The sequence below is a fragment of the Sinohyriopsis cumingii genome, chromosome 8 (assembly GCF_028554795.1).
Source record: "Sinohyriopsis cumingii isolate HCF-2022 chromosome 8, ASM2855479v2, whole genome shotgun sequence".
NCBI classification, from domain to species: domain Eukaryota; kingdom Metazoa; phylum Mollusca; class Bivalvia; order Unionida; family Unionidae; genus Sinohyriopsis; species Sinohyriopsis cumingii.
Window position 1 is genome coordinate 126,893,692 of NC_142968.1, and position 13,653 is coordinate 126,907,344.

The following is a 13,653-nucleotide window of genomic DNA, read 5'->3' on the forward strand; positions in this document are numbered from 1 at the left end:
TATATAAACTACAGTTAAGATCCCCCAATCAATTCTGAGTATTCGTCATGATGTTCTTTAACAGTGTAATGAGTATCATTTACTGTTACATATCTCCGGGATTTCCATCAGGTCTTTTTTTTTTCTCAAACGTGACAGAAAATACCGATGACATTTCAAGTGTTACTTTAGGCGGAGCCTTAGTCTGGTTCCCTGCTTGTTATTTTTCCTGTGTTGCACTCCGCTATAACCTAGTGTTAAAAGATATCCAAATGGCTGGTTTTCGAGGGATTTTCCCGTACTATGGCATTTACTAAACAGTGTTAAATATCCGAATGATTGGGTTTTCCCGCAGTCGGGAAATTTTTGCTCGAAGAAGTAATAGTTCTGGTGAGGTAATGGTCAATTTTCAAGATGGGAATAATATTTCGAACTTCATAAGTATGTGATTCAAGTATTTCTGTTGGTTAAAAACGGTGATATAGATGAATAGATTGATTAGGGACGTTACGGCCTAGGACATTTCGGCCCATGGCAGTGGACATTTAGCCCTACTTTACTGGATGTTTCAGACCTAGTCCTACCTGTAAGACCTGACGCTGATATTTATGTTTTGGGCGTCAGGCACCTAAACAAAATCAAAATGTGCTATGTCTTACATGTAGGACTAGTTTCAGACCATGACATTGTACGTGTTCTGACAATAATTCAGGTGGATTTAATCATTCCTATTTATTAAATGGTGTCAGTGACACCATTTGACACCATTTAATAAATATGAATGTTTAAATCCAACCGAATTATTGTTTTATTTCAAAACATGTGTTATATTGTACTTACTTTGCACAGAAGCTTCCATGACTTTCTTAAAATTTTGCCTCAGCCTAAATACATAAATACAACCTTGAGTTGATTCTTTAACTACGAAGATCAATTAAACTACCTGGCTATTGTCAAGCCCAAAGAACACTTGCTAGATAATCATGTTCATTTAAAATGGTATTCTCTTGAAGTTATAATATCATGTTGAAACAAGTCTTTTACGTTAAAAAATGCATTTTATATTTTTTCTCGAAGTTTTTTCAGTATATAGCATGAATAATACAAGAATATCAGCCGATATGGAATCTTATATAAAAGGAACAGTTCTGCATTTAAATGTCAATTTTCTCATGATCACACTTTGATGTGGACATATGGCTAAATACATTGAAAATATTTTTTGTGTTAAAATACTGCTGATTATTTTGCATATTATGTTATAAAAGCAATTTATAAAATCTCTCTTTCTCGGTGCACACACACACCTCCTTATGTTGTCTCTTCTTCTTTCATTGGCCGAAACATCCATGGAACGAAATGTCCAGGTACCAGGTGGGGCAAAATATACATAGCCATGAGCTGAAATATCCATTGAAATGGGGTGAAATGTCCTGGGTCAAAGAGTCTGTTTGGTGAAACGTCCAGGTACCAAAAGGAGCCAAACAAATGTTGGCAGTTGAAAACCATATTTAATTCACAATTTGGTTGAGAAAAAAAATCAGTTGTCAAGGGAAACATGGCAAGTGATCTAATGTTTTAATATAATTCTCTTTACCTACTTTTTATGCTCCATTATGATCATATGTACATTTTTGTCAGACTGCAATCAGTGCTTGATCAGGCTGGACAGATTGGTATAATTGCAAGTTCCAAACCTTGCAAAAACAATTTAATATGTATATTGGTGGAAGTACATGCTGTATGTCTATTGATTAAACTTAAAATGTGGATCCTGTAAATTTGGTAATAAGCATGCCCAAATGTGCTACAGATGGAGAGAGAAGTTAGATATGCTGGAGAGAGAGAGTAATGGAGAGCTATAGAGCTAAAGGGTGGAAAATTTGACTCTTCCCAATGGCTGAGACGTGATGAAAAGAAATGGCAATCAACATGGATGGGAAGAGTCTAATGAACAATGTTGCCTTGTATGGAGGGAATACAGAGATAAGGGGCAAAATACCTGTGAAAGGATGGGAAATCAGCTGATGACATATGTGGAAACACAGTCCATTATTTCAAGGCAATGCAGTGTGAGAAATTTTTACATTTCCAACCAAGATTGGCATTACAAGGAGTCATAAATACATTTGCCTGCACATACACGCAATTGATGGGTAAAAGAAACTACTTAGTAACAATTTAATTATGCACCAATTTTCAGCTGACATCTATTTAACCAAATGAAGCTCCGGCAAGGAAATGTCTTCAGAATGCCCCACCTACACTATCATCAGACAATAATTTAATACATTGTACAGGTCTATTTCTGCTCCAGTGGCCTAGTGGTTAGAGTGTCCACCTCGGATGTGGGAGGTCATGGGTTCGATCCCTGGTAGAGTCATACCAAAGACCTACAAAAATGGTACTAACAGCTACCTTGCTTGGCTCTCAGCATCAAGAGGTTAATGTTAGGACTGGTCATCATGGTGTCAGGATAATGTGACTGGGTAGGACATCATGCTACATGTCTGTAGCATCATGCCCCAGAGTTAGACATCACTAAAAACTGCCACACTGCAGACATCGTAGTGATATGACTGAAAAATTGTTAAAGCTATGTTAAAAATCCAAATCACACACACACACACAGGTCTGTTTCCCATTCTGGATAAACAAGTGCCTGCATTCTAATATGGGAGTCTATTGTCCATTATCTGTCATCCATCTATCTGTTTGCACATGCATGTTATCAATACTTTTCATAAACTACTTGGACAATTGCTATGAAGCTTCACTCATATTCATCCGATTGTCTAGTTGTTCCTAAATGAAAATGGTGCTGCTCAGACATCCAGTGATCATCTTGAAAATCTTGTTTATACAGATGGCTATGTCAGCATGGGGTTCCACTAGAAGATGTCTTATGATGTCTAGTTGATCCTGATTGAAAATAGTGTCAATCTGATCTCCAAAATGGCCACCACAGATGCCATCTTGAAAATCTTGTTGTTGCTACTTCTCCTGAATGAAAAGATATACTTGCGTGGGTTTTTTACACTAATACATTTTATGATGTTTTATTTTACCCTAAATGAAAATGGTGTCAATTTGATGTCCAGTATACAGTGGCCATCTCGAAAATTTTGATTTGATTTTAATCCTCCTGAATGGAGAGCTATATTATCATGGTATTTTCAGCACACAACTTATGATGTAGTTGGTCCAGAATGATAACGGTTCCATTCTAATATAAAATATGTCCTCAACAATGACCATCTTGAAAACTTTGTTTTCACTACTCCTTCTGAATGGACAGTCATATCAACATGGGTTTTTTACTAAACACCTTCTTATGATATCTAATTGGTCCTAATAGTACCATTCAGACATTCAGTATGCCTGCCACAGTTGCTGTATTGAAAATCGTGTTATCACTATTTCTACTAAATGAATGGTCATATGATGTATGGTTAGGTAAATATATTGTTTGAATAATATTATAAAATGTTTTTTAACAACTGTTCTTGTTTGATTTCAAAATTTCAAATCTTATTGCTTGAATGTTGACAGAAATGACTACTACATATGTGACTAGCACAAGGAAGTTTTATGAGGTGAAATGGATACTAACTTACCTCACATTAGTCCTAACACTCTGCAATATGACCACAGGTAAGTGGATCTTTAGTCTAATACATATGTATTAAAAAAATGATATTTTTTAGGTACATGCCTGATTTCTTGTATTGTTGTTATTATCTCTTGATAACTAATCATTAAGAAAATGATGACTTGGAATTTCATTAATTCAGTCGGTTTGTGTGAAAATAATTGTACTTATTTTCACATATTATTTTAATATCATATTATTTTGCCTTTTTAAAAAAATCACAATTTGAAGTCCATATAGTTTAATGCTTGCATTGGATGTAATTTCATGCGCAGTGTTGGCGTAAAAAGTAAGATGTAATTTTAGCAGGAAAGACACTTAAGGTATATTTTAATTTTTTGCACATTTTTAAAAAATTTGATTACTGTTCATTTCGGGTCCTGTTTCTTGGTACAAATTATCTTTTTATTGCAAATTTAATTGCTTTCTTTTAGGTGTTAAATGGCCAAAGATTGTGATAGGTCCTTGTAGTTTGCCTATGACAGGTGTCAGCACCAATTTCTGCTGTCGTACACAATATGTTCAACCAACAGCCAACATCTACTTTTACATGTACCAGAACTATAAATCACCATTCAGTGGTGACATGGCTACAGTTTACCAGCCAGGATGTAAAACATCAGCTCAGTTTGGAGTGAATGTAACTTGTAAGCAGGAGAATGATGAGCTTGTATACAGCTTGATGTACCCAGCAATGGCTTTCCATAATGCCATTGGGACGTGGGGATGTCGTTACTATGGCAATGAGTCAACTTATACACTAAACAGTTACCAAGGTTTGCCATCTTATCCCAATGCTTTTCTAAAAGAACCCTCAGAGATATGATGACACCCACCATCTGTCCACCTGTCTATTACCATATCTCTTCCGAAATTGCTGGAGTTTGACAGAACTTTGTAACTGTATTGCTGATGTGGTAAATGCCTGAAATAGTGATTCCTTCCTTGACACATGACTCTGGACTGCATCGGGGTCAAAGTTTATATAAATAAAACTTGTTATCATAATGAAATTTTCAAATAAATTACATAAAGCTTTCCATAATGAGTCATAGAATTGTATACTTGTACATGACAGATTTTGTGTTATGACCCACGCAGTCGTTGCTGGAGGGGGGGGAGTAGAAGTGTGAAGTTGTAGATGCCTTTGAAATAAGCAGTGAAATGGCATGGGGATTTGCAATGGGAGCCATTCTAAGTTTCTTCTAGAAATAGGTTTTTCATCAAAGTCGTGTTAAGATACAATCATACATGATATGCATTAGTATTTTAGGTTGTTAATTTTGTAGGTTTGTTTGTATTTGCAATTAAAAGAAATTCAGATTTGATAAAACACAGTGTAGTATAGTGTAAATACATATGAAAATTACAGCTGATGGCAGCTCCATGTGTCTAAGCCCAGTTCCACTTTAACATTGAACAGCACAGACAGACAGATCTGACTATACCTGTAACATCAAGAATAAAACAGTCTAATATGGTGGTGTAAATCCTAATAAGAATTACAGCTGATGGCAGCTCAGTGTATCTTAATCCAGTCCCGCTGTAACACTCCACAACATGGAGCCAACTATATTTGTAACACCCAGGATAAACACAGTTTCATATGGTGTAAATCTATTTTATCAGGCTTAAGTGGAAATTTATGTTTGGATCATAATTTTGTAATGGAACAAAGCAGTTTTTACTAAGTGATTTATGGATGAAGCTATACAAGTTTTTCTGTATATTTTTATTTAGTTTTTAATGATGATACTCTCCCATGGCAGATAGATTTAAGTGAAATATCCTTTACCATTAAAGTAACAGAATATCAGTTTTTATATTTATGTTGAAACTTATCAAATGGAGCTGGGCCAGAGCTGTCCTACCAATCTTGAAATATTGATGAAATAACATTATAACTTAATGAGTCATTAAAAGGGTCCATATCTGCAAAAATGTGTAACAGTGAATACAGGTGAATTTGTAAAAAGATTGATTTTCTGAAGATATAAAATGAAAATTAATGCACAGGAAAACTATATCACTCTGTCCTACTTTCCATGGTTTATACAAATTTCCTTTAGTAGGGTTATAGAAACAATGGTATCTTGAGAATGTTAGCTATTATTGATAGGAAAGTAATTTGCTTTTTGTTACCTTTTTAAATTTCAGGATACTTTTTATATTCTTTATAAAAGATTTGATAATTCACTGGGATTATTTGCAAAATTTGCTAATGTCTATCCTTTTCAGTGTTGACTGAACATAAAGGATACAGAATTGTCCACCCTGGAGATAGTGTTGTGTTGTCATGGATAATCAAACCCAGATCAGACTTGAACCTTCAAGTTATCTCTCCTGATGGCCTGCTTCTCCTTAATGTTTCCCAAAACATCGTCATACCCAAAGCAGAGAAGATCCAGTTTATTGGAAATATATATTTTGGAGATGTGTCGATTCAGTTTAAAAATGTTCTGGAGACAGATAATGGCACTTACACATGCAACATCATGAATAATGAAAATATTGGGATCACGATAGTTGTTTTAAGTGAGTTCATATTTTCACATGATTATGTTAGTGGGGTAAAAATCAAGGGTGAAAAAAGAATCCTAAATATTTAAAAGTACAGTTAACTTTAACTGCTTTGTTTGTCTTGTCAGCAAATTTCTTTTTTGTACAGAAGATCATATTGGGTCCTGTTGTTTAGTACTTATATGAATAATTGCATCTGTGTGTGTGTGTGTGTTCTTAACATGCATCTTTGTGTATGTGTATATATATATATATATATATATATATATATATATATATATATATATATATATATATATATATATATATATATATTGGAATAAATTCTATAGTTTATTTGCTCTTCTGAGAACTAAAAATATCAAATAATTAAATACAAATTTGACAGCTATACTTTTTTAATCTTTTTTAAGTTTTGAGAGATCTTTTCTCAGTCTATCTCAAGTAAAGTACACACAGACTGACTAGATTACACTTGTGCTAATGAATAGTGATCTTGAGTATAATTCATTGATATATGCTGGAGTAATTCATGCAGTTCTTGTCATTCACTCTGTGGGTGCTAATTTTACTCAATATTGCAGACCCAAATTCACATGCCCAGTTAGTGGATTACACTTTGTATTTGACGCCATGTTTAGCCAACTCACTGCTGGCTTTTCATAAATCTCTCCACGTGACAGTGAAGTGTACAGGTCTGAAACACCTGATTTCAATACTTGTATTGTTTCATACTCAACAATATATGTCTTTTTTGTTGCAGGAGTAGAAACATTAGGTCAATCTGCTTTTGATTATGTGAACATTGTAGACCCAGATGTGTCAGCTCAGCAGGCAATGCAGGTTTGAATCTAAGCCATTTTCCATATGGTGTGTTTGATACATGAGAATATTGTTAGCTGACTGTGTCAAGATCTTTCACTTTTTTTCTTCAGAAAAACCACGGACTCCTGTCATTAGCGTCAAACCAGGGTCTGTCGTTAGATCTGGGTATAAAGTTGAAGGAAAAATTACTTGTACATCCTCTTCACAGTCTGCAGCTCCGATGTATTACTACACCTTACTCCAATACAACTGGATTGTTATGGATCCCCCAGCCAGCTACATAACATCCGTTTCTTGGAATGAGTTACATCTGACTGATGTGGATTGCAGAATGGATTATCTATCTCCTGTATATTGTACTGCAAAGGAAAAAGATGCACTAAGTGACGACAGTGAACTTTTCTATCCTCATGAACTGTGTAAGCTGAACTGGTACCAGTTGTATAAAGTATAATCGATCCTGTAATTATAAATCATAACTTTTATAGCATTCTTAAACTTCCACAAGTCTCATAAACCCAGCATATTAGTGTCATAAATTGCACTTATTAATTACAAAAGTAATATGTATATTGTATTGTTTATATTACATAATATACACCTTCATGTTAATTACAGTCCTCCCTCGTGATAATGCACTATAGTAAGTGGCCATTGGTTCTGACCATGTTATGTGCCCAACTGTGCTACCATGATATATACAGAAGTGTGATATATTGAGTATAGTCATGATATAGTGGGCAATATCAAGGTTTGTTATCATGGTGTCTTGAAAAGGAAATGAAGATATAAGACCAAGTTTCACCTTGTTTTCTTTCAAACATTATTGTTATTCATTGGAATGATAAGGTCCGTAGTAATACCATGTTATAATTGGAACTGTGTTATAACAAGTTACATTGTAAGGGGGAAAGCTGTGATTTGATAATGTGTAACCCCAGCTAGAAACTGTCACCCATCTTTCTACACTCTTACTCTCATTGTTCACACTGTTAAAATGAAGTCATACAGTCAACATTCTTTTGCATATCAGGGCTCAGTTGCACGGAATGAATTGTTCAATGATCTTAGATGCAAGGACACTGTGATCTCATTCAAGTGTGCTTTTGAAGTTCACTTATTTTAACAACAAGAACAGACTTAAAGACTTAATAATGTTTACTTCCTTAATTATTTTCAGCATGTTTTTGTTTTGTAATTTCATGATGTTTGTTTTTGTAATCATTTTATATATGTATTTATGTGTTATCTAATATTGTAAAGCGCATCGAGCTTCTAAAGATTAGGAACTGTACTAAGTCCACATAATGATTATTATTATTATTATTACATTGCAAGAATGACATATACAGCTTGCAGAAGGACAGCAGTATATACCTGTCAGCTTTGTTTGCTTGAGAAATTAACAATTTTAAAAAATCTCTTTGAAATCTTGTCTTCTATATTTATTTAGAATCTATTACCTTTATTATTAAATGCCTTTTTATACATGATCAGGACAGCCTTAGGTGATCTGACATGAAATTTGGTAATGTGATCCATACTCATTCTTATCAGAATGGCAGGTGCTTGTCAGTACAGATTGTTGAATGTGTAACCAATGCACTATTTAGGTGTTTGATGTATGATATGATGTTTGGAGCAAACTTACAGTAGAGCACTCAGGAAAGACATTGAACTCTAAGTTTTGTTCCTTCATTGTCCAGGAAGAACATGCACACAGCAAACTAAACATGATGCCTATTTTAATGGACTTCTGTGCTTAATCTGGGTGTCCTAATGCCATATTTTATACTTTTTGTTCATTACACAAATGGATTGCAACAATATTTAATTCACAGAATATATTAGATTTCAATCAAATTTAGTTCACAGATTATAGAGATATGACCTTGGATGAATTTAATAGTTTGCCATCTACATTATTATCAATAATATTAATTGTTAGACGGTACTGTGACTTTTGGCTTTTGCATCATAAAAAATATGAATCACTACATTACATGTTATTTAAATATGCACAAGTTTGATTGTTACCATTTGACATGATTTTGTTGTACTGTGGCCTTTTTTTGTTGCATTACACTCAAATTTGTAAACATGAAGTTCCTCTCTTTAAGGCTATGTGTAGCTAGCAAGACACTTTGGGATACAGTGATCACAAATAGCTCTAGATATTTTGTTGAACTAATCATCAAGAAAACAATCTTTTTGTAAATGTTTTACTGTGTCTCAAAGTATTTCTTAATTTTATTATGAATATTCCATTTAAATTGACCATGGAGTGGGGTGGAACAACACTGTTTTTTAACGCTACAGTAATATCTAAAAAATAATTGAAGGTGCGTAACTGTCTTTGTTCAAGATCATTGGTGTACTCAGCTCTAATAGAAAATTTAACTGCTCTTGCATATCCTTGTTAATTGGAACAGACATCATTATCATTTTTGATTGCTATCAGATTTGGTACAAGAATATCATACTGCAGTTTTTCAAATCCGTCTCAAATAATCATTTTGTAATGTTTATAATATATAATAGGAAATGTAGAAAATGTTTTAATTTTCAATGAAATTGTTGTATGTTTGATAACTTTATTTATTCAACAGGTTCCGTGACACCATTGCCCAGTCCAGAGATTTACCAGCGTATTACAACTCTTACTGGCATTCTGGCCGCCTTCAGTAAGTTATCATAGTAGTAGTAAGTATATAGTAGCCTTGACTGTTGCAGCAATGGCACTATGCATTTGTACAGTCATAGGTTTAATCCTCACATCAGAATTTGTCTACCTGTGATTGTTTCTAGATTATTAGAATAATAATAATAACCATTGTCCCTAGACCACATGCAAATTTATCAAGTTGGACATAGGGCCAATGGGAGCTCCTGGTGCACAGCTTCTGCATTTTTTGCATCACACATAAAAATTTGCATATGCCAGGGCCTTGCAGAGGGCCCAGTGTGGGGAAAACAAATGAGGGAAATAGCAGAGAGTGGCTTGCAGGGCAAAGGACATGGCATAGGAACAGATGGTTTTTTGACATAGTACCAGCATTTTACTGATTTGCCAATGACAAAAAACTTGTTTCTTCTGTTCTGATATGATGAATTTACTAATATTATCTAGGACATGTTTGAACTCTTCAGTGGAGAAGGAGTCCTCTTTTAATTTATTGGTAATAATTTCTGGGTAATGGCTGAACAGAGAGGGATATGTGTGTATGATTTGGATTCTAATGTAGCGTTAACAGTTTTTCAGTCATATTGCTTCAATGTCTGCAGTGTGGCAATTTATAGTGATGTCCAACACTGGGGCAGACATGTAGCATCATGTCCCACCCAGTCACATTATCCTGACATCAGGCCAACCAGTCCTAACACTAAATTCTTAATGCTGAGCACCAAGCGAAGCAGCCTTTGTACTATTTTTATAAGTCTTTGGTGTGACTCAGCCAGGGTTTGAACCTGCAACCTCCCACATCTGGCAAAGTGATAATGTCAGCCTGTTCAGTCTTGTGTACAGCAAGGGTATCTGCTGTACACGAGACTGAACAGGGTATCTGCAAAAACCTGAGAAGAGTTTCATTTTGATACCTTTAAAGCTTCTAAGGCTTTTATGAGGTTCTAAATATTAATGCTTCAGCATCACCTCTAAGGAAGAAACAGTCTGCCTGAGGCCCGAGATGCCCCGAAGGGAGTACTTTCAGCTGTTGTTCTGACAGTAGATGCAAATGGGTTGACTTACAGTGCTCTGGGTAGTCCCAATGCACAATGTCTATTCTCATTCCACCCCCAATCTGAACTTGGACATGTCAGCTCCAAGGAAGCACAGATATTCCTGCACCACGGGTTTATATTCTTTGTTGATGTCATCCACTTATTGTGTAAGCTGCACCAATATTCTGTCTTTCTCATCAGTTACAGGCCCCAGGTAGCCGAGTGGTCTAAAGCGCTCGCCTTTACCTATCACTTCCATCTCACCTCTGTATGCATGAGTTTGAATCACAGGCTCGGCCATTGTGGGTATATGAGAAAGCTTGCAAGTAGCTGCATGTGGGTCACTGTTTCTTACCAGGGTTTTCCTGGGTTCTTTCTCCTCCAGTTATACTGGTAACCATGTATAGCTTATCATGTGCTGACAAATTGTGTTAAACCTACAACAGCAGCAATTATCAATTCTCATCTGTTGCAGGATTGGCTAGTGGCACCAATGATTTTTATTTTTTTATATCTGTTAGGTTGATTCCCATGACATTGTCTTTAAATAGTATAGAGTGGGTTCTGTTAGGTTGATTCCCACGACGTGTCTTTAAATAGTATAGTGTGGGTTCTAGTTATGGAAGGCAAGATAATCATAGAGGATGAGAATCCCAATGCTACATCAGTTTTGAGGCCCTCACACAAGATGGTGTCTTGAGTGGCAAACATGGATGCAAAGCTATCTGTAAAGCTTTTGTCGGAGACATTATTGATCATGGCTTTCCATTATAACATTATTTACATGGATTGCTGCCCATGCTTCATTATCATGGTGTCCATGGAAGTTAGTGAAGTCACATCCAGTGCCCAGGATGTTGGTGGTGGTGTTGTTGCTGAGCGTAAAACCACCAGTGCTATGAAAGTTTTGCATTGAATTCGAGAGATGGTAACCAAATTCATTGTTGTAATCAGCTGACTGACATGATATTGTACACTGAGTACATTACCTTCAATGCATCACCAGTGCCAATAGAGATCTGGCCAACCACATGACCAAGAGTTTCAGCATCTGTGGGATTTTCAGGATGGCAGCGTTAGTAATATGGTTACCATCAGCATTAAACAAGGCACTGTTACTGAGGAAGGCTGAACTGCACAGACCCATCATTTTCTTTAGAAATCTTGAGAGTAATGGTAAATGTCAGCATGTAATAGTAAATGCTAGCATGTTATAGTAAATGCTAGCATGTAATAGTAAATGCCGGCATGTTAAAAGGCAACCATTGTTTATCTAAAGTATGTACCAGTAGTTCCTTGATGCTGCCTTCATGTAGCCTATGTCAGTGTCCACCAAAGGAGAAACTGTGCATCTCTCCATAGGTCTTATCAGACACAGGAATAACTTGCAACTGGGTGCATCAGTAATGCCAGTTGTGTTGATCAGGTCAAGGTGGACATAGAGTGTTGATCAGGTCAGGCTGAACATAGAACCAGAGGATTTTAATGAATTCTGGGGTATTAGGGGTGCTATGTGAGTGCCTATCCAAAAAACCTGGTTTTGGTTTTACCCAAAGATGGAGGCCAAGATTGAGCATTTGGTTCAGTAAGTGAGTATGGTTCTTGCCTGCTTTGTCCACATATGATAGATCACAGACATTCCAGCTATGGCAGCTTAAATTACATTTTTGAATGTATTTATGTTGTAATATCCATCATAAATGCTTACGGGGATGCATATTTAATTTATTATATATGCTTGTGCCAATACCAGGGTACCCTGGATAATGCAGAGTGCATACAGTTTCCTGCCACCATCATATTCAAGAGGGATATTCAGGTTCTTGGAATACGCCATGCCATCCTTGACAATAAATTCTCCATAAATTGGGCCCTTATGTTATTATGATGAAACAAGTTATCAGCAATTTTCTAGGATAATATTGTCCACAATGGCATTGAGCCACTGATATTCAGCTGACCAAGAAGAGAGTGGAGTTTCAAATAGCCACTGATATTCAGCTGACCAAGAAGAGAGTGGAGTTTCAAATAGCCACTGATATTCAGCTGACCAAAAAGAGAGTGGAGTTTCAAATAGCCACCGATATTCAGCTGACCAAAAAGAGAGTGGAGTTTCAAATAGCCACCGATATTCAGCTGACCAAGAAGAGAGTGGAGTTTCAAATAGCCACTGATATTCAGCTGACCAAGAAGAGAGTGGAGTTTCAGATAGGAAAAAAAAAGATTCATCATCTGTCAGAAGATTCAGTATGGCCAACCTTTTTAAATTAAAAGTGACCTTCAGCCATACTGTTTTAACAAGTTTCACAAATTTAAAGGTTCTAATTTGACAAGGACTCATGTGGAACATCAACATGTTTTCACCAATTAAAGGTTCTAACTTGACAATCATTCATGTGGAACATCAACATGTTTTCACAATTTAAAGGTTCTAACTTGACAATCACTCATGTGTAACATCAACATGTTTTCACAGATTTAAAGGTTCTAACTTGACAATCACTCATGTGGAACATCAACATGTTTTCACAAATTTAAAGGTTCTAACTTGACAATCACTCATGTGTAACATCAACATGTTTTCACAGATTTAAAGATTCTAACTTGACAATCACTCATGTGGAACATCAACATGTTTTCACAAATTTAAAGGTTCTAACTTGACAATCACTCATGTGGAACATCAACATGTTTTCTCAATTTAAAGGTTCTAACTTGATAATCACTCATGTGTAACATCATGTTTTCACAAATTTAAAGGTTCTAACTTGACAATCACTCATGTGTAACATCAACATGTTTTCACAAATTAAAGGTTCTAACTTGGCAAGCACTCATGTGGAACATCAACATGTTTTCACAAATTAAAGGTTCTAACTTGACAATCACTCATGTGTAACATCAAAAAGGAAGGACACAGGAGCTCCGATTTTTAGGCTTCAACCTACTGACTGATC

At 35.6% G+C, this 13,653-nt stretch overlaps 1 protein-coding gene across 2 annotated transcripts in view; it reads left to right on the plus strand.

Moving 5' to 3' along the window:
- Positions 1-310: 310 nt before the first annotated feature.
- LOC149794607 (uncharacterized) overlaps positions 311-13,653 on the plus strand; it is an 81,491-nt gene continuing 68,148 nt past the window's right edge. The window contains exons 1-6 of one of the 2 annotated variants that reach the window (XM_089968893.1): positions 311-374; positions 3,532-3,633; positions 4,066-4,407; positions 5,870-6,166; positions 7,087-7,395; positions 9,586-9,660. In XM_089968893.1, the coding sequence (XP_089825019.1) occupies positions 3,534-3,633; positions 4,066-4,407; positions 5,870-6,166; positions 7,087-7,395; positions 9,586-9,660 (1,123 nt within the window). In that variant the 5' untranslated portion in view covers positions 311-374; positions 3,532-3,533. Of the gene's footprint in view, positions 421-3,531; positions 3,634-4,065; positions 4,408-5,869; positions 6,167-7,086; positions 7,396-9,585; positions 9,661-13,653 lie in introns of both variants that reach the window. The other variant, XM_089968892.1, reaches the window with a different exon arrangement.